Source organism: Helicoverpa zea, chromosome 27, assembly GCF_022581195.2.
Source record: "Helicoverpa zea isolate HzStark_Cry1AcR chromosome 27, ilHelZeax1.1, whole genome shotgun sequence".
NCBI lineage: Eukaryota > Metazoa > Arthropoda > Insecta > Lepidoptera > Noctuidae > Helicoverpa > Helicoverpa zea.
In genome coordinates this window covers 1,746,848-1,773,423 of record NC_061478.1, presented here as the reverse complement: position 1 = coordinate 1,773,423, position 26,576 = coordinate 1,746,848, and the positions used below count along the sequence as shown (strand labels likewise).

General features: G+C 38.9%; 3 protein-coding genes across 8 annotated transcripts; 2 read left to right on the top strand and 1 right to left on the bottom strand.

Moving 5' to 3' along the window:
- Positions 1–124: 124 nt before the first annotated feature.
- On the top strand, positions 125–3,956 carry LOC124643383. The gene is made up of 3 exons (XM_047182362.1): positions 125–736; positions 1,314–1,466; positions 2,130–3,956. Exons 1-3 carry the CDS (start codon positions 125–127, stop codon positions 2,304–2,306), a joined length of 942 nt encoding a protein of 313 aa, XP_047038318.1. The 3' UTR covers positions 2,307–3,956.
- On the bottom strand, positions 3,954–7,647 carry LOC124643203. The gene is made up of 5 exons (XM_047182083.1): positions 7,559–7,647; positions 6,759–6,922; positions 5,943–6,118; positions 5,249–5,340; positions 3,954–4,851 (listed from the first exon to the last, which is right to left on the bottom strand). The coding sequence occupies exons 1-5, from the start codon at positions 7,645–7,647 to the stop codon at positions 4,428–4,430; spliced, it is 945 nt and encodes a 314-aa protein (XP_047038039.1). The 3' UTR covers positions 3,954–4,427.
- Positions 7,648–8,659: 1,012 nt separating this feature from the next.
- On the top strand, positions 8,660–25,876 carry LOC124643367 (aspartate--tRNA ligase, cytoplasmic). Of its 6 annotated transcripts, none has more exons than XR_006985922.1 (14): positions 8,660–8,727; positions 9,787–9,916; positions 10,403–10,568; positions 11,046–11,181; positions 12,126–12,303; positions 14,974–15,118; positions 16,463–16,614; positions 17,148–17,314; positions 20,173–20,288; positions 21,357–21,511; positions 21,990–22,101; positions 23,287–23,346; positions 25,170–25,489; positions 25,776–25,876. XR_006985922.1 is itself a non-coding variant. In XM_047182335.1 (13 exons), the coding sequence occupies exons 2-13, from the start codon at positions 9,800–9,802 to the stop codon at positions 25,271–25,273; spliced, it is 1,608 nt and encodes a 535-aa protein (XP_047038291.1). In that variant the 5' UTR covers positions 8,660–8,727; positions 9,787–9,799; the 3' UTR covers positions 25,274–25,876. The 6 variants fall into 6 exon arrangements, 4 of the variants coding, with proteins under 4 accessions (XP_047038291.1, XP_047038290.1, XP_047038292.1 ...); XR_006985921.1 differs by having other exon boundaries at positions 8,686–8,820; XM_047182335.1 differs by having other exon boundaries at positions 25,170–25,876.
- Positions 25,877–26,576: the final 700 nt, after the last annotated feature.

The window sequence follows — 26,576 nt, the reverse complement described above, 5'->3', positions numbered from 1 at the left end:
TGATTGCAAATCAATACACAAAAGAATATTGAGACATCAATTTTACTTTAATAGTAAAGGTGCGAAAATACCAAATCAAAATATAACAAATGATAGCATTATAAACAAGTATAAAAGAGCATTAATGAATAAAGAGATAGAAATTCCTGAAACGGATTCAGAAGATGATGAAGAAATAACCAAAATTTTTCAAGGTAATTTTCAAAAAATTGAAGAACAGTTTGATTCCTTTGAAAAGTCTGACAATCATGAAAAGACTGAATTAGAAGCAAAAGGAATTGGGGAATTAGACGTTGTTGAAGATAGTAGTGGAATTAGTAAAGAAATTGTTGATGATGACAATAATATAAAAGCTGTAGTAAACTCTGAACTTCAAGTCATTAAAGATTTTACTGACTTAGAACAAATAAGCATTGAGAATCAAGGGCATTTAGAAGAATATACTGAAAATGGCAGAGAATTAAATAACAATTCTAAACACAACGTAACACAAAACATCGCTACTGAAAATGACAAGATTTCAGCTGAAGTAGATGCTTCTACTAATGCAAATGAAAATAAACTTGAAGATGGTAAGAACAATGAGGATAAACCATTTGATGATTTCAAAATACCTAAAGAAATACCCAGAAGAAATAAGACAAATAAGAAAGTATCTTTAAAGCCAGAACCTCGGTTTATTCTTACACATGTATTAGAAGGGCATATTATTCAGGAATCAAATTATCCTTTTCCGGTAAGTATCTACTTAAAAATATAATTTAGGTACTAGCCGTTTTCCCCTGTGTCCCGTGGAAACTACTGCTCGTACCGGGATAAATTAAAGCCTATTTTACTCGGGAAAAGTGTACCTTCCCAAGAGTGATAGAATTTTTTAATTTTGAGTTGGACTATGACAAACAATAACGAAAATATATTTTTTTCCCCTTTTGTAATATTAGTATAGACATACACCTTCCTTAAGTAGCAGGAAAGCGGACCCCGGGCCCGGAAGGGCAACCGGGACAACGCTAGGATGATGATGATGATGATGACATACATCTACACTTAACCTTTGGTGAATTTCCACCAGCGTGCGTTACTGTGACGTACACAAATGTATCTTCTTGTCTTCTCTTTCTAGCAAAAAAGTGACACATTTCCAGCGAAATTTTTGTAAAATGTCCACGAAACTGCAACCTTTGTTCGCGAACACATGTAGTTTATCAGTTGTGTTAGCACCCATATCACAAGTTAATAAGTAGCTTACCGTGGGGCTAACCGATCGTGTGTGAAGATGTCGCGATATTTATATTTAGTATTATTTATTACAGATCACCCAAACTAAGAAAGAAAATCCGCCAGAAAGCTCTCAAGAGGGAGGTACAACATCAGCAGTAGGAATAAAAGAAGAGAAACTCATTGAAGAAAGTGAGAACAGCAATCCGTTTGCACGACTACAGAAGAGCACCGTCAAATCTTGGACGGTAAGACCTTGTTAATTTTTTTTTTAACAGCCTTTTTATCGTCCCACTGCTGGGCACAGGCCTCCTCTCACATGGGGAAGGATTGAGCAAATCACCACCACGCTTGTTTAATGCGGGTTGGTGATTTAAAAACTACAAAGTCCAGGTTTCCTCAAGATGTCTTTACCACGGTTTTACTCACACTTTCAAGGAACTAAGTACTTGAGAAAGAAGTAGCCTCAATATCTCTAGGGTCCTATTTATTTGTCTTAGTTGAGATTTTGTTGAAGTTGAAAGTTGATGATTCTATCAAAAAAGAGCTCGCACATTTAATTTGATAGGTCCATTCAGATATCCTCTTGTCCTTACCCCATTTGGGGTCGGCGCAGTATGTCTTCTTCTTCGATACTCATCTCACAAGTATGTTACTTATTCACCTTTCTAGCCTTATCGTCTTACCATAATTCGTCTTTCTATCTCTCGAATAGGGAACTAATCGCTTTCTATATATAGTAGACTAGACATGGACTTTCTTACAATGAATTTCAAATCGGACCAGTAGCTAGTTTCCAAAACTCTGCCAAACTATAGCCTCCTTAGCTATAAACTTAAGGCAAGTTTCGATATTTCCCCAAAATTAAATAATTCCCTTCACATAATAAAGAAATCTTTCTTTCACCACAGGCTGAAGACCTATCAAGTCACCTGATACAATTCAACTGGTGTAACACAGCAGCGATCCTCAAACACAATGAGATTGATGGACAGACCCTGCTCCTGGTCTCCAAGACACAACTGGTCATCATCGGAGTGGATGAGGAGGAAGCTGAAGTTATCTGCGAATTTGTTCAAAGGTCCTAGCTAGACTGAATGGATCCGAGGGCGATGTCACAGATAGAGCGAAGTGGAGAAGAAAAAATCGGAAAGCTGAACATACCATCATGTGGAATACATAGCAGGAAAGAGAGTAATAGCTAAACTGAAAATATTCGATTAAGAAGTCAACAAAAAGACCACTTTTGCATCCGAAGTCAGGGGTTAAAAAAGAAGTGAAGAGAGCCAGAAACTCGGTTTTACTATCATATTTTTTCTTGGTGAGAAATCATCAGATGACCTCTCCCGCTGTGGGTGCAGCGTGAGGGAGTGTCAGACTCTTACTGACTAAAACCCACCGTGTTCCTTCTTATGCCCTTTCTGTACCAGGGCCGCGATAACTCGCGCGAATAATCCCCCAGTACCGGCAGGCTTTGGCCCTTGTGAGCCTTATACAAAGAAATTCATCGCTTCAAATATTTGAAAAGTTATAATGTTATGGGGTAACTAGCTGTTCCCGCGGATCCACTCGTGGCCCGAGGAAACTACCTCCCGCAGCCGGATAAAAAGCATTCATTCGCATTTATCTTCTTAGTATTTTGAAATGGTAAATCTATACCTAATGTTAAATATTACGTTTTGTAACCAACCAAATGTGACCATTTTTAAATCTTGTGAAGCGATTTTAACACAGACAAAATGCATGGATTACCTAACCTGGGGAGGTTCCTTAGTGTTTTTAATTACTTAAGTCACTCCTTAGTGACGGAATGTCATACAAATCCTTCACTAAGGAATGGCTTAAGTAACCATTAAATGTCTCTGAGTGGGGAGATAAGTGTATGTAATTTAATCATGTAAACAAAATAGAACAATTCTTTTGTAAATAATATTTAGGCAACTAACGCCTGCCAGGTCTTCTCTACTAAATGGAATGTTGACAACTTTTTAAATATTTTACCCAATATTGAAGATTTTTTTATAATGAGCATTTGTTTTTATAACGTTGAAAGAAAATACATCACACAAGTATATATGTGGTATATTTTCTTTTAAATATATTATTTTGCATTTTTCTCATACCTGGCAACTTTGTACGCCAGCCGAATCAACCTAGCCGAATCTGTCAAATTTTACCAATCGAACATTAACCTTCCACTATTGTGATAAGGTTGAAAATCTATTGAAGACATTTGACAGATTGAGGTACAGTCAACTTCAGGTCAATGGTAACCGTTTTATAGGAAAATCGTACTTATTACTATTGAGTTAAGGTGCATGACAGTTACCACTGATTTGTAGTCTACCGTAGGTTGATGTGCAGTGCAAACTACTTTTAAGCAAGTAGCCCTGTAGATATATGAAATATTCAATGAATTATTTTAAGTCCACTTATTAAATACAGCACAAAAATACCGATTTAGCGACAATTAGTGTAACAACTTATTAACGAAAATATTATCGAAATGTAAATAATTAAAATAATTTTAATTTTAAACGACTGCAATTTTAGACAAAGGTATTGTTTATAAATAATTTTTCGTTACTAAATTGAATAGTGGTGTCGATAAAATCGACTAAATCTCACGAATAATTGTACAGTAATTTAAGTACTTATAGTTAATTTAGTTATTTATACTTTATCATTTTAACCTCATTGTATTTTTATATCGAATGTAAATAAAAATATCGATAATTTTTCCAAACTTTTATTTTAAAAACACTGTTACAAAATATATTATTTTTTAACCAAAGCGGTCATTTATAATATTACATGTTAACCTTGATGTTCCATTAAACAGTAAAGACGACAATCATAATATTAAATAAAATGAACCTCCCCAACATGTTTACCGCTAATCATTGTTAAAAAAACAACACTATTAGAAATACAAACAAAACTACAAAAAATATAAACGAATAATAACTCGACTATAACGGTTCGCGTCACGTGACTTTACCGCTCTGAACTTAGTCATTTGACACCTCTATCAAGGCCCCGCTTTTGTTCACAATTTTTTCCACTCGTGAGAAGTCAAAAGGCAACTTCAGACCAGCAAAATCTGTACGAACAAATGCGAGTCAAATAGCCAACTTCAGAGTAGCAAAGTAATATGGCGCGAACCACAACCTACCAGTTGAAATACAATCGATTACCATAGCACAGAACTAATTTCTCCTGGTCGTCTTTCCCATAAAATTTACGACTTGTGCAAATGGCGCGAACTTGCCTCGCCTATTACGCTTTTTTAGGCCCAATTCCTGTAGCACATCGTCTGACTCGACGAGCGAAGAATCCATATGTTTGGAAGGCATGTCTTCCGAATAATCTTCGCTGTCCTTCTCTGTGTCAGATACCTCTCTATACTTCCTATATTCTATTTTACTTCTAGCTAAACTTGGGTCCCGTCGTTTCATAGACTCTGGAGAGCCGAATTTCGGATGATCAGCCTGTTGGCACATGAGAGTCTCGTAGAAGTACCTGTCGGCTCGGCCGTCGGCTTTCGTCCTTGGTTTTTGGTCTTCGTCTGAGCTTTCGTTCGAGGAGTGCAGCTGAGGGGATCCGGGAACCGACTTTTTGTGCAACCTTTGGCTGGAATTAGGTTAACAAATTAGTATCTAACAGCATCTAGCAGATTTAGATCCTAAAAGCATTTTTTTTTTACGAAAAGCTACCCATCACGCAAATCCCAGCACTTATGTAACCCCTTGGCTCAGCCCCTTGGCCTTTGGTTTACAAAACTGTTTGTAATTCATCTTTAGCATTCAGTAAAAAAAAAGCAAAGATAAATATCAAGATAAATAAAAGTAAGTAATGAGTATAATGAGCATAGAAAGACAAATGAAATTAAGCATATTTAAGGTCACTGTAAAGCCAAGCCTATTTTCTTTAAAGTCTTACCTATTTGATCTTCCAGCACTGCGACAATTTTATAGCCATAAGTAAAAGCTTATTGACAATGAAAGCTAAGAATATGTAAGTCTCTCACCATCGTTTAATATCGCCAGCTACCATAGTGGGTCGAGGAGATTGTGGCTGATACGCGCCTGGAGCGCCACCGACGGCCTCATCACCTAATGCCTGAGAAATATTCAGTTTAATAACTAGACACTCAAGCTCAAAATCAATATATAAATTACGCAGCAAAACAGCTATTGAACGTCAAAATTTACAAAAGACCAAAATGTGTACCCTTCACCACTTCTTATGTATTTTAATGGGAAGAAGTGGCGCAACAAATTGACCAGAATACATCGTAACAAAGTTAATGGCGGCTCGGAAACTGAATTTAATATAGGTATGTGCGTGCAAGCAAACGAACATACGAACTCTTCACGTTCTTGAAACGACTTTTGATCAAACAGATTCAAACTTAGCAGGCATATACTCGTAGTTTCACAACAAAATACAGGTTACTTTCATCCTGTCGCGGAGAAGTCATAGCAAAAACTAATTGCACAATACCAAAATCTCTTTTTATTCTAACTCTCCCATGACGGGCCTGCTAGAAGAGACTTTTAATGAAATAAGCTGTGCCTTTGTACTATTTGTTCTATTTTTCTTCTTTTCTGTGTTCTGTGTAAACTTTTTGTTACAGCCTTTTTATCCTCCCACTGCTGGGCACAGGCCTCCTCTCACACGGAGAAGGCTGCGTAAACTATTGAATAAATAAATAAACTAACCTTATTCGAGAAATGGAAGTAACAGTGTGTAATCCTTTCGACGTCCGCCCAAGCGACGATGAAACGGGCCATAGTCAGCGGTATCTTGGGCAAGAAGTTGGAGTGAAACTTGCCCTGGCAGTAGATGGTGATCACGTCTGTGTCCTTAATCTCGAATATTATGCGGAATATCGTTCCTGGGGAAGGAGAAATTGAGGCAAAAGAATCATCTGCCTAACCTTGTCCGGTTAGACTGGAAGCCGACCCCAACATAGTTGGGAAAAGGCCCGACAGATGATGATGATCTGTCTAATCTTGTCCCAGCTATTATTGGGGTCGGTTTCAAGTCTCTGGATGCTGCTGTGTACCAGTGTGGCACATGGAGCGACTGCCTATCTGATTTTCTTAATCCAGTTACCCGGGCAAACCGATAGCACTTGTCAAGATTGGTTGCCAGACTTTCTGGCTTCTGACTACCTGTTACGACTGAAGAAGATGTTCAGATGACGGCTAGGACCCACAAATTTATCGTGCCTTTCGAATCACGAAAGAACTCGTCATGAAAAGATGATCATCCATGCACAGACCGACCGTCATCCGTCCATGGGCTAAACCTTGATTGATCAAACCAACGCCATCGTTTTCAGCCATAAAATTCTACTGTATGACATAAATTGGTTACGGCCGAAGATGCTCTTTCGATAGCTTTGCATGTCGACAGGCGAAACAGCGCACTTGTACAGTGTATTGCTTCATGATGTACTTTGCACTTCTTACCTATGTTTACAATAACGAGTTCTGACTTAAACCTCAGAATTGACAAAATAGTTCACAAACCTGGCACAAACATATTATAGTTGGTATCATAGTTGCCGCTGCCGATCCAGATGCCGTTCTTCCGCGACAAAGAGATGATGTTGTCCCGGTGAAACCTCACGTCGAAGTGCAGCACCACGTCGCGTGGTTCCTCCCCCTCCTGAGCGCATAGGTTCACCGACATTCTGGGGGTTAATGGAAGCATTTGTGGGCAAGCTTCGTGATTCGTCTACTTGGGTTCGTGGTAATGTCACACAATCGAGAGACCGCTAGTTAGTATCATATAATGGTACAGTAGTAATAGTCTCATCCCGGCCGATTGTAGATCACGGCGGCTGTTCTCGTACAAGATCGGTCAGCTGTTTACATATTTTCGCAGAAACGATATAGTAGTAAACGCGTAACTATACCCTGGCTTGTTAATGGTAGTAACTAAAGAGTCCAATTTTTTAAGTAACTATGACCTCAAGTAACTTGTATAATTTCCTGAGTTTTAAGTATAGGTACACCTACTCTCAGGTGCTGCCAGACATGTCACTGGTCACTGGACACGTGCCCTAGGCTCCCAGACGACAGGTTGATTACATGCCCTAGGCTCAGAATAATTTGATGTGATCATATTTTGTAATCTGAGATATTTGCAGCAACACAGGCACTCGCACTTGCAAAGATCAATCACACTCGCATTCATGAAGCTCCCTTGACCCTGGACCGTAATGTTAATCTTGCTGAAGGTACTGGAAATCCTGTCCTGGGAGTTACAGAAGGCACAAGCTCACCACTCGATACCAACAAAAAACATAACAGAAACCACATCTTACTTGCGAGCATTCTCTTTAATTTTACCACCAATTTCGATTCTGTCACCAACTTTGAGGGTACCAGGTATATTGGCAGTAAATACGGGCATTTTATCCAATTATTGTTTATTATATATCTATATATGCCTGCCCCAGTGATCGCTAAGTTAGGGCCAGTTATGAAAATGGACATTTTGAACGACAAATTTATACATTACACAATTGTTTATGTGAATGTTTTGGAAGGCTCAGATAATTTTTATGGTTATAATTGACGTATGCCAACGTGACGCAAGGTCTGCCTTCTTATAAAATCTTCTTCTTTTATTTGTTTGTTAATGGCGTCCGTATTTTGACGGAAGATCAAGCTGCTTGCTTGTGTTCATTCTCCTTTCTCATTTTAGAACTAAAATCATAAATGATCAGTTAAGAACTTTCTGGGGCCCGATTCTCCTAATTTTCCTTAAGCGACATACGATTCACGTTCGACTCGATTCGACTGAGATCCAATCCCGACTCGATTACCATTGAAGCGTATGTGGCATTCCGCTATTTTTTCTTTGAAATAAACGTTTTTATCCTTTTCTGTCATTCAATAATGAATCATTTTGTCTGCAAATGATTTACGATTGCAAAATGATTGTACAGCAAACTACCGTATAGACCAAAATCACCAAAATAGCAGACCAATCGCACACCAATCAAATGTCAATCGAATACGATTGGTCTTTTATTAGTATATTGCGATCATATTGCGATTCGATTTCTATTCGATTTTGACATTAGGTATTAACTTAGGAGAATCGGGCTCCTGAGGGTTGCTGTGAGTATAATTTCTGTAGCTTGATGAGGATTATCCTTATTTCCTACAAAATTGGGAAAAGCCGAAGGAAGAAGAAGAAACAACATTTTAAACTATATAGGTACCAGTGGTTTTGATCGTACAATTTAACATGAATACGTTCAATAAATAAAAATGAAAAGAAGAAAAACTTGATGAAGAATGACTTCAGAACGACAATCAGTATGTCTGAATATTTCTTTTATGGACGAAATAAAAATCTACAAAAGACTAGGCAGTATGGTCGAATGACCATAGCCAGCCTATTACTAAATAAAAAATAAATCGTTTGACATTGACAGTTGTGTGTGACGGTATTTGACATAACCTTATTTCTCACAATTTTTAGGTAAATAACACGTTTTTTTTCTATTACTTACTAACTTATTTCACATGAATAATATCTAAAATAAGTTAAGTTATTATCTTCAAACAAGTTTAGGTGGGTTTGTTATGTTTTGTGTCAACTTTTCCCGGAATGCATGATGCAAGTTTGAATCAAGATATTGCAATTTTAAAACTATTGTTGTAGTATTTGTAGTTGTTTATCCTTATCGTGAAGTACGTGTCAAGTTGCATGTTTGTTTTGCGAAAATATTGTGCTTCATTTACTTTATTTTCTTACTCAAATACAGTGCTATTATTCCGCAAAGAAACCGGTAGTACCACTACAAAAGAGATTTCAGTAAAAAGTTTTTAATACATCGTTTAAAAAGGTAAGGTTTTATACTGATAACCTCTGCACGTCCGTTTCGTTGCGGTTTCAGTGATAAAACAGTGTAACTATGCAAGAACTGTTATAATTAATGTTATTCTTGTTAGAATGTATGATGTCACAAATGAGGTAAATAGGTACGTACATAGTACATAAATGATGTAATTATCAACTACATGAGAAGGCCAAAACGTTTGTAAAGAAGGTTATGTTGTTTTGATCGGAATTTATATAATTTACTTTAGTTTTGTATCAATAAAACTAACAAAAACAACTAAATTGAGGACCTCTTCCTTCTTGGGAAGTCAGATAAACTGAAAAAACTAATTAATATGCATCATACCTTTGCCTTAACATTACACATCTGATTAGTCATAGTTTGTAGGTAATTCAATTCAATTAGATTATGAAACAGTTAAAGTTATTTCTACTCAACCATAAGATAGTTTTAGTGGTTTTGATCTGTGCTCATAAATTAATTTAAATGATTAAATTATTTAAATTGTAGATTATTGTGATAAAAATATTACTTAAAATATCATGGTTAGCTATCTCTAAAAATGTTCCTGAAGGTATAAATTATGAAAAACTCACAATTCAAAAGTTTTTGATTGCCTTATAAAACCACTAAAACTTAGGTCCACAATTTTAAATCGACTCAAAAATTATGATTTCATTGCATTAAATTTACAGTTAACCAATCAAAATGGTGGTATCTGAAGAGCAGCCCCCGGTAGTGGAAGGAGACGCGGCCGCCAGTAAGAAAGCTGCAAAGAAGGCCGCTAAAGCTGCTGAGAAACAACAGAAAAAGGCTGAACATAAGGTGTGGTTACATAAATTATCATCGCTAACATATTTCCAATTATGTTGGAGTCAGCTTCCAGTCTAACCGGATGCAGAGTACAACTAGCAATCTGACCTCAATCCAGTTACCCCTTGGGGCCCTTGGTTTACAACTAACAGACAGCAGAACCCTCAATTTTAGGTGTCTTTCAAAACATGGAGGGATCAGTTATGAATTATGTCACCTAATCACGGTCTGACTGCACCAACCTTACAATCAATTCATCCTTGTGGCTGTAAAATGGCAATGAACTTGTGAGCAAGTCCCTATCTATGAACCTTAACCACTGTGTTATAACCACTCATAGTGGTGAAAATATAGTGCTTCATACATTAAAATTATCTTACTACCCAATCTCCCAAAAAGCAGGTGGTTCTCAATTGGGATACTTCTTCTTCCCCAGGCAGCATCAAACAAGCCCCAGCAACTTAAAGTGTGGGTCTCAATTCAGATGTTTTTTTCCAGGCAGCCTCCAACCAGCCCCAGGTTGAAGTCCCAGAGACGGACGTCTCCGTTGGCCGCTATGGGGTACTCAAGATGATCCAGTCCACCGGGGAGAACCGTGACCGAGTATACACTGACGTCAAGGATCTGAACGTCAAGCTGAACGGACAGAATGTTTGGGTTAGAGGTAAATTACGTTTTTTCATACTTAGTGGACATCCAGCGGTTTTTCCGCGGTTTTACTTGCTTTCCGAGAGAACTTCTTCCTTCATCTGGATACTGGATAATAAGAATATATTATTTTGATGTATGAGCTATATAATAACCCAGTTTAAATCAAAATTCGTTCAGTCATTTGTGCGTGAAGTAATGAACACTCGTCACTCATAAACTTCCACTTTTATATTAGTTTAACATTTGGGTAATTTATTTATTTACTATGAATAGAACATAGGGCCAATTCATATATTTGTTTTTATCCTTGTGGAGCAAACCTCGGGATGCATCTGAAACTGATAGGAAGTTCTTACTAATATTATGACTGTGAAAAGAACTTTGCTTGAGAAAGGACTTAATTTTCATCCAGTTCCATGAACTTCTTTCCCTGAGAATACCTCACTTTCCAATAAAGAAAAGAGGTCTAATCACCAACTATTTCTTCCAGCCCGTCTCCAAACATCTCGAGCTAAAGGCAAGCAGTGCTTCGCAGTGCTGAGGCAGAGCAGCAGCACTGTGCAGCTGCTCATCAGTGTGAACGAGGAGCGAGCAGTCAGCAAGCAGATGGTCAAGTTTACCGGCAAGTAAGTGTGATACAATCATCAGTCTCCAAACATCTCGAGCTAAAGGCAAGCAGTGCTTCGCAGTGCTGAGGCAGAGCAGCAGCACTGTGCAGCTGCTCATCAGTGTGAACGAGGAGCGAGCAGTCAGCAAGCAGATGGTCAAGTTTACCGGCAAGTAAGTGTGATACAATCATCAGTCTCCAAACATCTCGAGCTAAAGGCAAGCAGTGCTTCGCAGTGCTGAGGCAGAGCAGCAGCACTGTGCAGCTGCTCATCAGTGTGAACGAGGAGCGAGCAGTCAGCAAGCAGATGGTCAAGTTTACCGGCAAGTAAGTGTGATACAATCATCAGTCTCCAAACATCTCGAGCTAAAGGCAAGCAGAGCTAAAGGCAGCTTGGTCAAGTTTACCGGCAAGTAAGTGAAATGTATACCTTATATATAGACTCTACCAAGGAATTCATCCCGCTTAGTAATATCTATATTTCTTAATTCCATGACGATATATGATATGACAGTAAACGCATCCCTCACACTGGCTAGTGTCTGTCACCAACTTCGAACAAGCAAAGCTACTAACTGATATAGATGCCATGTGATTGTCTCGTAAAAGCAAAGGTAAGTAAATAACTGTACAAGTACATTGTCTTTGTGTGCGTAATGCGATGTGCCAACCAAAGTCATGTATGGCCCTCCTTGAACAACTTTTCATAGAGACAATCTAATACTATAAGGTAGAAATGTCCCATGCACTGTAAAGTCCGTAGTCTTTATTTTTTTTTTTTTCAGTTTTAAACGATTTTAAGACAAGATGGGAAATATGTACATGTTATTGGGTGACAAATCGTTTCACACATAAGTATGGCCGCTTACGCGAGACAAAGCTTACCTACATAACACAGTTTTTAGTTCAACTTCCACCAATTTTAATATTTATTTTAATATTTTCTTTTTTCTTCTTCCACAGCATAACAAAAGAATCAATAATCGACGTATACGCGACCGTAGTGAAGACGGCTTCCCCTATAGAGTCGTGCACAGTGGGTGACGTGGAGCTGGCGGCCACGGAGATCTGGCTTGTGTCTGCCGCCAGGCCACAGCTGCCGCTGCAGATTGAGGATGCTGCTAGGCCTGAGAAGAATGATGTAAGTAGGACTTTTAGTGAACTTTGGTATGATATAAACCGAGTTTTGGTTAGGTATAGACCGAGTTTTGTTATGGTATAGACCGAGTTTTGTTATGGTATAGACCGAGTTTTGTTATGGTATAGACCGAGTTTTGTTATGGTAAAGACCGAGTTTCAGAATGGTGTAGTGTAGACCGAGTTTTGGTACAGTATAGACCGAATTTTAGTACAGTATGGACCGAGTTTTGGTTTGGTACAGACCTAGTTTCGGCATGGTATAAACCGAGTTTTGGTATGGTATAGACCGAGTTTCGGGAACGTGTTGACCGAGTTTCGGTATGTTATAGACCTAGCTTAGATATGGTATAGATCGTAGTGAAGACGGCCTCCCCTATAGAGTCGTGCACAGTGGGTGACGTGGAGCTGGCGGCCACGGAGATCTGGCTCGTGTCTGCCGCCAGGACACAGCTGCCGCTGCAGATTGAGGATGCTGCTAGGCCCGAGAAGAATGACGTGAGTTTAGGGCTTAATTTACTATTTGAACCGGGTTTTGGTATGGTATAGATCGGGTTTTGGTATAGCGTAGACCGGGTTTTGGTATAGCATAGATTGGGTTTTGGTATGGTGCAGGCCGAGTTTTGGTATAGTCTGGACCGAGTTTTGGTATGGTATAGACCGAGTTTTGGTATAGCATAGACCGGGTTGAGGTATGATACGGACCCAGTTACTTATATTATAGACTGAGTATTGGTAAGGTGTAGATAGAGTTTCGGTATGGTATAGACCGTAGTGAAGACGGCCTCCCCTATAGAGTCGTGCACAGTGGGTGACGTGGAGCTGGCGGCCACGGAGATCTGGCTCGTGTCTGCCGCCAGGACACAGCTGCCGCTGCAGATTGAGGATGCTGCTAGGCCCGAGAAGAATGACGTGAGTATTGTGTTGGACCGAGTTTAGCTTAGTATATCTCTGACCAAGTTATGTAATTAATATTTTGGACCGAGTTATGTACTACATAGATATACTGGGCTGAGTTATGTACTACATAGATATGCTGGGCTGAGTTATGTACTACATAGATATGTTGGGCTGAGTTATGTACTACATAGATATGTTGGGCTGAGTTATGTACTACATAGATATGTTGGGCTGAGTTATGTACTACATAGATATGTTGGGCTGAGTTATGTACTACATAGATATGTTGGGCTGAGTTATGTACTACATAGATATGTTGGGCTGAGTTATGTACTACATAGATATGTTGGGCTGAGTTATGTACTACATAGATATGTTGGGCTGAGTTATGTACTACATAGATATGTTGGGCTGAGTTATGTACTACATAGATATGTTGGACCGTATGTACTACATAGATATGTTGGGCTGAGTTATGTACTACATAGATATGTTGGACCGTATGTACTACATAGATATGTTGGGCTGAATTATGTACTACATAGATATGTTGGGCTGAGTTATGTACTACATAGATATGTTGGGCTGAGTTATGTACTACATAGATATGTTGGGCTGAGTTATGTACTACATAGATATGTTGGGCTGAGTTATGTACTACATAGATATGTTGGGCTGAGTTATGTACTACATAGATATGTTGGGCTGAGTTATGTACTACATAGATATGTTGGGCTGAGTTATGTACTACATAGATATGTTGGGCTGAGTTATGTACTACATAGATATGTTGGGCTGAGTTATGTACTACATAGATATGTTGGGCTGAGTTATGTACTACATAGATATGTTGGGCTGAGTTATGTACTACATAGATATGTTGGGCTGAGTTATGTACTACATAGATATGTTGGGCTGAGTTATGTACTACATAGATATGTTGGGCTGAGTTATGTACTACATAGATATGTTGGGCTGAGTTATGTACTACATAGATATGTTGGGCTGAGTTATGTACTACATAGATATGTTGGGCTGAGTTATGTACTACATAGATATGTTGGGCTGAGTTATGTACTACATAGATATGTTGGACCGTATGTACTACATAGATATGTTGGGCTGAGTTATGTACTACATAGATATGTTGGACCGTATGTACTACATAGATATGTTGGGCTGAATTATGTACTACATAGATATGTTGGGCTGAGTTATGTACTACATAGATATGTTGGGCTGAGTTATGTACTACATAGATATGTTGGGCTGAGTTATGTACTACATAGATATGTTGGGCTGAGTTATGTACTACATAGATATGTTGGGCTGAGTTATGTACTACATAGATATGTTGGGCTGAGTTATGTACTACATAGATATGTTGGGCTGAGTTATGTACTACATAGATATGTTGGGCTGAGTTATGTACTACATAGATATGTTGGGCTGAGTTATGTACTACATAGATATGTTGGGCTGAGTTATGTACTACATAGATATGTTGGGCTGAGTTATGTACTACATAGATATGTTGGGCTGAGTTATGTACTACATAGATATGTTGGGCTGAGTTTCGTTCTGGATATGTTTGGCCGAGTTATGAATCTACTAGAAATGTTGGTCCGAGTTTTGGCCTAGTATATGTTGGACCGAGTGACCGAGTTTCAGCTTCCTTTATTTTGAACCGATCCAGTGTATTAGCAAGTATTTAACCCTATCATCATGTCTATCCAAAACTACAACTAAACCACACAATAATTTTAACCAACAGGACCCGGAAGCGCTTCGTATCCGCGTGAACCAAGACACTCGGTTGGACAACCGCGTGCTGGACCTGCGCACCCCCGCCAACCAGGCCATCTTCCGGATAGAGGCCGGCGTCTGTCGACTCTTCAGAGATATACTCACTAAGCAAGGTGAGATATTCAAAGAAAACCACGAAAATTTTCCAAAATAACACATAGACAAAAACTTTATTTGAGAAAAAATGGGTCAGATAAGGTCATAAGAGGTTATAGGAGGGTCATTTTTATTGCGAATGACCCCGATCACTTAAAATCGGGTGTAGTTTTCATATCCATTGCAAAATAAGGATTAAAAAACGAATTGTAAAAAAAATGGGTCGGATGGGGTCATAGGAGGTCATAGGGGGTCATCTAGTCGAATGACCCCCGGCACAAACTCGATCAGGGTCAATAAGACCCTGCAAGTTGATGTATCCGCGTGAACCAAGAGACTCGGTTGGACAACCGCGTGCTGGACCTGCGTACCCCCGCCAACCAGGCCATCTTCCGGATAGAGGCGGGCGTCTGTCGTCTCTTCAGAGATATACTCACTAAGCAAGGTGAGGTTCTCAAATAAAAGTAATTAATATGTCCAAAATAGCACATGCACAAAAAATTTCCTTTGAAAAATGACGAACTATGAAAAAAAAATGGGTCAGATGGGGTCATAGGAAGTCATAGGGGTCATATGGTTGCTAATGACCCCCTATCACTTTGAAATTGGTTGAAGTTTTCACGTCCGATGTAAAATAAGGTTTAAAAAACTCGATCAGGGTCATTAAGACACTGTAAGGTTCTGTATCCGCGTGAACCAAGACTCTCGGTTGGACAACCGCGTGCTGGACCTGCGCACCCCCGCCAACCAGGCCATCTTCCGGATAGAGGCCGGCGTCTGTCGACTCTTTAGAGATATACTCACTAAACAAGGTGAGGTTAATTTAAAATTGAAAGAAAAAGCAATAGTAAATAACGCGTTTTGTGTAGAATTTACCAAAATTCTACAAGGCCAATCCTTTTATTAGAAAAAATATCAATTTATTCAAAAAAGTTTTTAGTGAGATCAAAGGGGTCAAAGGGGGTTGGTTCATGTTGTTGTGAATGACCCTTGAATGTAATCTCTTTCGAGAACAGCAGTGACTGAATATTTTTGTCTTTGATTGGTATCGGGACATTCAAACATTAAATGTTTTATTTTAATACATTTAACTTAGCTAATATTAGATGAGGTGTGACCATAATATAGTATACCGCAAAGGCATTCGCCACGACAATATACCTCAAAGTATTTTTTGGTGTCTTTGTTTAACTCCGAAAGTTAATTTTCGATTGATATTCGACCAATAGTAAATAAATAAGACAAGTATACTTGTTTTGTAAATATGTTGTTGGTTTGCCTGAATAAAAAAATAAATTAAACTTATTTATTTATTAAACTTGTATTATTATTTAATAAACAATACACATATTCCCACCCAGGTTTCGTAGAAATCCACACGCCAAAGATAATCTCCGCGGCGTCTGAGGGCGGCGCGAACGTGTTCACGGTGTCGTACTTCAAGTCGTCCGCCTACCTCGCGCAGAGCCCGCAGCTATACAAGCAGATGGCAATCGCTGCTGATTTTGATAAGGTAAAAGGGTACTTTCTTATTTCGTACAATATTTTAGACACAACAAAAACATACACGAACGTTATTTTGGAAAAAAATCATGTCGAAATTGGTAGATAAATGTAGAACAGTAGCAATTTTGGTATGGTGAAGAGTGGGTCTTTGGTGGAGATATCTCGCTATTTCTTTTGCACAAGCGTAATATAATATAGGTATCGTCATAAGCTACTATATGCATTCTTTCTTCCGTTTGATATAGACGATTTTTTGTTGTTGTTTGTATAGAAGAGTTTCGAACCCTTCTAAAGGCTTCTGCTAACAGTTGGAATGCTACATAAACCGTATTTTATTCGAGAACGTAAAGTAATTTTCATGGAACACAAGTGATACCGTATGAAACCGTTATTAGTTGTTCATAATTTGGTTACTGAGCTGCTTTTTTTGACTTTGACTATGTTATTTTGTCACTGTTTTTCATGACTGGGTAAAAATAAATGCTAATATACGGTGTAAATAAATCATTTAAAATTAATGTTTTTAATACATTTTCCCAGGTATTCACAGTAGGCGCAGTGTTCCGCGCGGAGGACTCGAACACGCACCGCCACCTCACGGAGTTCGTGGGCCTCGACCTGGAGATGTCGTTCAAGCATCACTACCACGAGGTGCTCGACACCATCGCCGGCAGCCTCACGCAGTTGTTCCGCAGCCTCGCACAAGAGTGAGTGTCATTTGGGGGTCATAAGGGTGTCATATGGGGGTCAAAATTGTGTCATGTGGGGTAAATGTGTCAAAGTAATGTCAAATAAGTCAATGTTCTTAGGAAGTTGGTTAAAACCCCTCAGAAGGGGGAAGAAGGGGGTCAAACTTGGTGTCATTAAAACATACCAATATAAATAAAATGGCTGCACTAATGTTGATGAAATGAGGTAGAGATGTAGCTAAAAGACAGAGGTTACGTATGTAATAGTTTCATTGACACGGCTGTCTTGAATAAGATGTAGTTGATCACACATATAGCTAGTCAGTGTAGTGTGCACTGGTGGCGGAGTGGGGGGGGGGGGCTGCAGATGTCGTTCAAGCAGCACTACCACGAGGTGCTCGACACCATCGCCGGCAGCCTCACGCAGCTGTTTCGCAGCCTTGCCGAGCAGCGAGTGTCATATGGGTTCAATTGGGGGGTCAAAATACTGAAAACGGTGTCAAATGGGGAGCAAATTCCTCTGAAATTGGGGTCAAATGAGAGTCAAACTTTTCAAAAATTGTAGTCAAAAGGGGGTCAAATGGGGTGCATAAAAATCCCAAAGAAACTAAAATGGCTGCACCAATTGTTCCGCAGCCTCGCCGAGCAGTGAGTGTCATACTGGAGTCATATGGGGGTCATACTCGTAGTAAAGTGGGGTCAAGGTCGTAGTAAGGTGTGGTCAAACTGTAGTATAGTGATGTCAAACTCGTAGTAAAGTGGGGTCAAATATAATCAAAGTCCTCGGAAACGCAGCTCCTGGAGAAAGTGTTTTATAAATCCCAAAATAATTGCACTGGTTGACCAATTTCAGATGAAGTTTATTAATAAAGAATAGGTACCAATAAAAATCCAGTTCAATTCATACTTTTAATATGATTTCTTCTAAAACTAACTTCACAAAAAGAAGGAGGTTTCCAATTCGATCGTCTGCATATCTTTTTATATTATAAAAATAATAAAGCCCTTTGTTCTGAAATTCCTTTGTTCTGAAATCATTACCTAATGATTTCAGAACAAAGGGCTTACTAACTTACAATATACAATAATCTATTATAGTAAGTTCAACTCAGTCTTGCGCGCGGCCTTATGTGTGGGTAACCCTTGTACATATACAGTGACTTTGTGTGCGTGACAAGAGGTACAGTCGGGTACAAATACAGTTATTTAGGGGTTGTATACGGCTGTTTAAAGAAAAACGGTTATTACGTAATTTAATGTTTATTTATTTATAATGATTCTGAATCGCTACTTGAAAAATCAAATGATGAATTTTCGGATTCGCTACTCTCACCAAGGTCAATTATAAATTTTGACTCCATGTCAAAATGTCTATAGTAGGTATTCTTATTTTTTCTTTTGTACATATCGACAAGTATTACCCAAAATCCCTTCATCAATTTGACTTAAACGTTCATTTATGAGTTTCATTATTTCCGTCTTATTTTGGTCGACACTATGCGAAGCAATATATTTTTTTAAAATTCCCCACACATTTTGTTTACATTATTATACTAGATTATACGTTTTTTTACATTCTTAGTCGACACTTTTATTTATTGTCCGCGTACCCCGAGCTAGAAAATATGTAAGGAGTATTTAATTCATCTTAGATATTTCACCTCATTTATTTCTTAGATACTGTCAATGTCAATTTGAAAAAACGTATGAGAAAATAATGAAAAACTGTAAAATGTAATAATAAAAAGCTCTGAATGTTGTTTCATTTTTTGGAACGCTACCTGACTCCTTAAACATTTTCTCCGTGAAGAACTAGACATTTTCGTAAACGACTGTACCCATAACAAAAAGCGATAAGAACACGTCATGCTCGGACGACGTCACTGTCACACGAATGAAAGTTGTATATTTATAAGCCGATGCACACATAGGGCCGCGCGCAAATCTGAGTTGAACTATCTATACTACATCCTAACTAATATTATAAATGAGAAAGTAACTCTGTCTGTCTGTCTTTCTGTCTGTCTGTCTGTCTGTCTTTTCTTCACGCCTAAACTACTGAATCGATTTGTGTGAAATTTGGTACAGATATAGTTTGAAACTTGAGAAAGGACATAGGATAGTTTTTATTACAAAAAAATATAAAAATAAAATTTATTCCGGACATATAGCGCCACCTATTGGTCAAACCAAAAATCTACCGGAAGTTACTATTCCACGCGAAAGAAGTCGCGGGCAAAAGCTAGTACATACATATTTTACAACGAAGTTCATTACAATATATTATATTACACTATGTATACTAAGTTCATTACAATATTATATAGTAGTGTAGTATTGACCTTCTCGACTTTATGCCGGTTTTAATAGGTATCCCGTTCCGCAGCCCGCGGAAAAAAAGATACCTATGTCCCCCCTAGTCTTTTTATTTAGATTTTATATAAGTATTTTGTATGTATTATTTATTATATAATGTTTATGTATTATGTAGTTGATGTGTTTGTTTGCGTTGTTCTTATCATTACAAAATATTATATTACACTATTTATACTAAGTTCATTACAATATATTATATTACACTATGTATACTAAGTTCATTACAATATATCTCTAGTTTCAGAGTGCCTGTTGGCATAGGCCTCCTCCAAAAACTTCCGTTGACTCCTGTCATTTGCAACCCGTCTCCATTTTGCACCAGCAGTCACTTTAAGATCATCTTCCCATTTCATTTTTTGTCTCCCTCTATTTCGTTTTCCATCTTTTGATATTAAGAACTTTATATGTTGGTCCAGACGGTTAGTCTGGAAGCCGACCCCAACATAGTTGGGAAAAGGCTCTTCAGATGATGATGATTAAGAACTTTATATTATTCCCAGGTACGCATCAGAGATAGCGACAGTAGGTCAGCAGTACCGCGTGGAGCCGTTCAAGTTCCTCGAGCCCCCGCTCGTGCTGCAGTTCCCTCAGGCCATACAGATGCTCAGAGAAGCTGGTAACTATCCTTATTTGGCTAGCCCATGAAGAACAAAATGACTAGCGGAGATGCCATTACAGAAAATCTCCTGAGAAAGTAGCGCGACAGAATGCGGGTGAGTGGGGGACGAGGAACGTTACTGTCTCCGCCCTTATACGCCTTCTTTGGATCCGCCCATAATACCAAAAATCGATGACAGATGTCCCAAGGAACAATAACAACTCGTTAGTTCACTCGCAACTGACCGTTTGATATGACCACCGCATGTATTTGAACTAGAAGAAGGCGCTTGACCTTCCTCAATTTGGCATCTCTGCTCGTCTTTCCTTACTCCGAGGTCCTTACTCAAAACTCAGTTCTTTGTTAGCATTCCATATGTTATATAGGTACACCCTACAGTTGAGAATCAATATGGACCCTGTAGGGCTCAGTTTAAAGGAGTGATGTCACTGACTATGTAACTGTCATGTACCTTTTAGGGTTCTGAATAACGGAACTCTATTACTAAGACTTTGCTGTGCAATTTACTGTGTTACCAGGCTGTTTCTCGTGAACCGTGATAGTTAGACTGTTAAAATGTTTACATTTGATAACTTACTGTTACTGCATTTTTATCGTCCCACTGCTGGGCACAGGCCTCCTCTCACATGGAGAAGGATTGAGCATTAATCACCACGCATTTGATAACTTAGTTGTAAAATATTCGCAGCATGTTGAGAATATTATAGTAGGCAAAGAACCAACCTCTCAACTATAAGTCTGAAACCAGTCTAACCAAGGGGTATTAGGTTGCCCGGGTAACTGGGTTGAGGAGGTCAGATAGGCAGTCGCTTCCTGTAAAGCACTGGTACTCAGCTGAATCCGGTTAGACTGGAAGCCGACCCCAACATGATTGGGAAAAAGGCTCGGAGGAAGATGATGATTGATAATATTACTTTTATATAAGAAAAGTAAATAATTATTGTTTTATATTTACCGGAACTGTAGTGCGCGATTCCGACTCGCACTTGACCGGTTTTTTTTTTTCTTATTTATAAATTTTCTTGTATGCTTGTTTTATTTCAATATTTTAACCACCTATTTCAGGAGTAACAGTAGGCGACGAAGACGACCTCTCAACTCCTGACGAGAAACTGCTCGGCAGACTAGTGCGAGCGAAGTACGACACCGACTTCTACGTGTTAGACAAGTACCCGCTAGCAGTCAGACCCTTCTATACCATGCCTGATGCTGACAACCCGGTGAGTTTAGGGTCTTATTGTACTCATCATCTGCCTAGCCCTTTCTCAACTAGCTCAATCTGGTTGAGGTCAGTTCCAGTCTAACCGGATGCAGCTGAGTACCTGTGTGTCGCATGGAGTGATTGCCTATCTGATTCTCTCAACCCAGTTACCTTGGCAACCCTCCTTGGTAAGACTGGCTGTCAGACCTAGCTTCTGACAGGACGTAACGACTGCCAAAGAATAAGAATAAATAAAGATGTAAAAATAACTGTCGGGACCCACTTATTTAGCCTCCCTTCAACAAGGATGACCTCTTCCTAAAAATGATCTCCCATCCATGAAACCAACTGTATCAACTTTTCATTTCATCATGATCTACCTAGGCTATTTTCCCAATTATGTTCGGATGTCTAATCGGATGCAGCTGAGTACCAGAGCAGAGCTTTAAACTGGTTTCAATATCCGTTTTAATTAATTCATATTTGTCTCTTTACAGAAAGTATCAAACTCGTATGACATGTTCATGCGCGGTGAGGAGATCCTGAGCGGAGCGCAGAGGATACACGACCCCGAGTTCCTCACTGAGAGAGCTAAACATCATGGCATCGGTACGTTTTATATTACAGCATATATCAAGTTATGTAAATGCATCTGTTTTGAAAAGAGTGTATTTTAGTATAGTGTAGATTTGCGTCTGTGCAATATTTAAGGAGGGTGGCACAAAATACGTAATTAGTCGATTGGAATTACGGTAGACGGAAATAGATAATATGCGCTGCTTTTTTGTGTCATCGTAATGTCATAGCGTTTCAGAATTAATCCAATTTTGTGAACGATCGTTGCCTATGCTTTGTGTTTGCTTTTGTGTGAAAGCGCAGCACGGATTTAAGAAAAAAACGAAAAAATCTTTTTTTATTGATCAAGGTCGAGAATCATTAGCATAACTACGTCTTTGAATATTGTACTTATGCAAATCAACAGCTTGTATAAGTTACACGCCATGGCATCGTTCACCGAGCTATTGACGTTTCGTAAGAATCGATAATAAGTCTTAATAAAAACCTTTGATAGGCAACAACTGAATGGATTTCGATGGAATTTGGTAGTAGTATAGACTAGAAACCAAGCCACATAGCACCAGATAAATGAACTTTCGAACAATGACAGAGTTTTTGAAATCAGACCAATAATTCCTGTGATTATTAACATCTTCAAGCAAACAAACATACTCTTCAGCTTTATAATATCAAGTACTAGCTGTTCCCCGCGGTTTCACCCGCGACCTGTGGGAACTACTTCTGATTCCAGCCATTAAAACCTTTTGCAACACACATAAAGTTCGTGAAACCAAGAAGTTCGTTGTGCTTAAGGGTGCGTCCACATCTGGCGAATGCGCCGCGAATGCGCAGCACGCGAGCCGATCGCGAGCTGTCCGCGAGCTGCGCGCGTGCAGTCACTGCAATAGTTCGGTGCGCCTCTTTAGCGCAACTCACGCAAGGCTCGTATAGAGCGCGCGAGCGGCGCGCGATCTGCGCGCAATCAGTTCTCGCCCTTACAGTTCCGTATATTGGCTCAGTACTATCGAAGATGGCAGACGTCGCGCGCCGCCTGCGCGCCGCTCGCGTGCGGCGCTTAGGTCGCGCGCGAGCTGCGCGCGGGCCAAGCAGAAGCGGCGCACGAACAAAAATGCACGCGCGCAGCTCGCGGACAGCTCGCGATCGGCTCGCGTGCTGCGCATTCGCCAGATGTGGACGCACCCTAAGAGTTTATAACGTTTATTTAATATGTTTCAGATATCTCGAAGATAGCAGCCTACATTGAATCGTTCAGGCTGGGATGTCCTCCTCATGCAGGTAAATTATTCAACTTTCTACATATAAATTAGCGAGTACAGTCTATGTACTCCCTTATGTATTTCCTTATGTACACTCTATGTACTCCCTTATGTATTTCCTTATGTACACTCTATGTACTCCCTTATGTATTTCCTTATGTACACTATGTACTCCCTTATGTACACTCTATGTACTCCCTTATGTATTTCCTTATGTACACTCTATGTACTCCCTTATGTACACTCTATGTACTCCCTTATGTACACTCTATGTACTCCCTTATGTACACTCTATGTACTCCCTTATGTATTTTCTTATGTACACTCTATGTACTCCACTATGTATTTCCTTATGTACACTCTATGTACTCCCCTATATATTTCCTTATGTACACTCTATGTACTCCCCTATATATTTCCTTATGTACACTATGTACTCCCCTATGTATTTCCTTATGTACACTCTATGTACTCCCTTATGTACACTCTATGTACTCCCTTATGTATTTCCTTATGTACACTCTATGTACTCCCCTATATATTTTCTTATGTACACTCTATGTACTCCCCTATATATTTCCTTATGTACACTCTATGTACTCCCCTATATATTTCCTTATGTACACTATGTACTCCCCTATGTATTTCCTTATGTACACTCTATGTACTCCCTTATGTACACTCTATGTACTCCCTTATGTATTTCCTTATGTACACTCTATGTACTCCCTTATGTACACTCTATGTACTCCCTTATGTATTTTCTTATGTACACTCTATGTACTCCCTTATGTACAGTCTGTACTCCCTTATGTACACTCTATGTACTCCCTTATGTACAGTCTGTACTCCCTTATGTACACTCTATGTACTCCCCTATGTATTTCCTTATGTACACTCTATGTACTCCCCTATGTATTTCCTTATGTACACTCTATGTACTCCCCTATATATTTCCTTATGTACACTCTATGTACTCCCCTATATATTTCCTTATGTACACTCTATGTACTCCCCTATGTATTTCCTTATGTACACTCTATGTACTCCCCTATATATTTCCTTATGTACACTCTATGTACTCCCCTACGTATTTCCTTATGTACACTCTATGTACTCCCTTATATATTTCCTTATGTTCACTCTATATAGGTACTCCCCTATGAGCCTAAGAGATAGACATGTGCTGTCACGGTCAATATTTTTGAATTTTTAAAAGGAAATAATTCTGTTATACATCATTTTTGCGAAACTCTAACTGTTTACGCAGCGCTCGCAGCAGAAGCTCTCAATAGAACAAAAAATCACCCGATTTTCAAACATTATTCTTTTACTGCACTGCTCCTAATAGTCTAAGCGTGATGCCCATAACCTTCCTCGATAAATGGGCTATCCTTAACAAACAAACAAACACCTGCTATCGTTCGAGCTCCAAAATCAAAATGAGTTTATTCAAAATTGGCTGAAAAAAGCACTTCTCAAATCGCCCCAAAAACGCCCATCCTTTAATCAAGTTTTAGTAAATACAATTAGGTATATTTATATTTTAATAATTGTATTCTCTCGATTGTTTGTTGGTAATTTTATTGAATTGTTGAAAATGACACTTTTATATATCCTACATAATTATGTCAATGTAGTATGTACCAGTGTCTACTCTTGCATACTGATTGAGCGGTGAGATATGCATGTACTTCATGTAACCAAAACACCTGTATCTAATACCGTGTCTCTGCAAATAAAGATTCTTATTCTTCTTACTCCTATTCTTCTCTTTATTTTGTCAATACCTATGTTTTACAAATAAAAACATTCTATTATATTCTTAATTTACAATTCCAGGTGGCGGTATCGGTATGGAGCGAGTAGTAATGTTGTACCTGGGACTGGACAATATCCGCAAGACTTCGATGTTCCCGCGCGACCCCAAGCGAGTTACGCCTTGATTTGTATGAAAATCACAATTAAATAATATATAAAATGTGCTATGCAACTTGTTTGATTTTTTTATAATAAAATGTTAAGTCTTGGTGTAACTTTTTATGTGATAAATGTTTTTTTAATACACTAATTTATATGAGAAAGTTAAGGAACGATATGACAATTTAAAGAAAGAAAGTTTTAATAAAATATGTAATGGGGAGTTTAATTTGTAATGATATTATGCATTTTATTTTTATATGAAAGTTACTCCAAGATTTTCGACTAAGGCCTATTCAGACCTAAGCGGTATTCGCTACCGTCTGCGGCAGAGAAAACCCTAGGGAGAAGGGGTTAATATTACTGTTCACACCAAAACGGATTTCGCTATCCTTGTGGGTAGAATAACGCGCGGTAGTTGAGTTTCGCTCAGAAAGGTAAGAAATTTTCGCGGAGTGAGGGGCGTGATGCATGCCGCAGCTCCCGCGCGGTATGTAGGTACTTCTATCCACAGCGGCAGCGAATATCGCTCAGGTTTGAATAGGCCTTTAATAGGTAAATAAGAAGCCACAAAATATATTGTATACAGTTTTTAAACCAATTCGATCATTATAAAAGTTTATTTAGAAGTTATGACTTTTATTTACTAGTTTCTCGTTTTCACCTAGTATATGAAGGAATAATATAATTATGCAATCAGGGCCGTCTTAACCTATGGTGCTAGGTGTGCGAATAACCCGGGCGCCTCGATCTCACATACCACAAGGAAATTCCGAAGAAATTACACCCGTTTGATAAGGAAGTTCCACATTGTATCATGATACTGACAAAAAAGTCGCCTTGTTTGATTGATCATTTTGATTATTTTTAACTTTTAACATCCTCCAACTAAGTGAAAAAATTCTCGGCTAAATGACAACGTATGTAGGTAGGTACTATATTTTTGATTGTTTATTATTTTTATTGACGCACCGAATCAACGAACACAAATGGCACTCGCTCTAATCACGGTTTCTTTTTAGTTGTACATAATTCCCAGTTTAATTTATAAGTCTTCAAACAAATAACTTCAAAAAGCCGACGCGGCTGAAGCGCAAGCCGAAGCTGCGGTGGTGAGCGTGAAAACCATCTGCGACGATAAGCTCGCATGGGACCGCCGGAGCCCCGCAGCGCCGGAGCCGTGACAGAAGCCATGCTTGCTGCATGTTACATTGTGCTTCCATGCTGCATGCCTGCTTGCATACTTCGCTTCCATCAGGTTACAGGTAACATTGCGCCCGATCGGATAATGCAAAACCCTCGCTCCGCCATCCCCCGCTTACCCCTTGA

Excerpts from the sequence above, each read along its gene's own strand:
- LOC124643203 (XM_047182083.1), bottom strand. The coding sequence starts at position 7,647 with ATGCCCGTATTTACTGCCAATATACCTGGTACCCTCAAAGTTGGTGAC. Across the intron at positions 6,119-6,758 it reads CTATAATATGTTTGTGCCAG|GAACGATATTCCGCATAATA; the intron begins GTTTGTGAACTA and ends CTCCTTCCCCAG. Across the intron at positions 4,852-5,248 it reads GCTGGCGATATTAAACGATG|CCAAAGGTTGCACAAAAAGT; the intron begins GTGAGAGACTTA and ends ACCTAATTCCAG.
- LOC124643367 (XM_047182335.1), top strand. The coding sequence starts at position 9,800 with ATGGTGGTATCTGAAGAGCAGCCCCCGGTAGTGGAAGGAGACGCGGCC. Across the intron at positions 11,182-12,125 it reads ATGGTCAAGTTTACCGGCAA|CATAACAAAAGAATCAATAA; the intron begins GTAAGTGTGATA and ends CTTCTTCCACAG. Across the intron at positions 17,315-20,172 it reads TTCCGCAGCCTCGCACAAGA|GTACGCATCAGAGATAGCGA; the intron begins GTGAGTGTCATT and ends TATTATTCCCAG.
- LOC124643383 (XM_047182362.1), top strand. The coding sequence starts at position 125 with ATGAATAAAGAGATAGAAATTCCTGAAACGGATTCAGAAGATGATGAA. Across the intron at positions 737-1,313 it reads AATCAAATTATCCTTTTCCG|ATCACCCAAACTAAGAAAGA; the intron begins GTAAGTATCTAC and ends TATTTATTACAG. Across the intron at positions 1,467-2,129 it reads GCACCGTCAAATCTTGGACG|GCTGAAGACCTATCAAGTCA; the intron begins GTAAGACCTTGT and ends CTTTCACCACAG.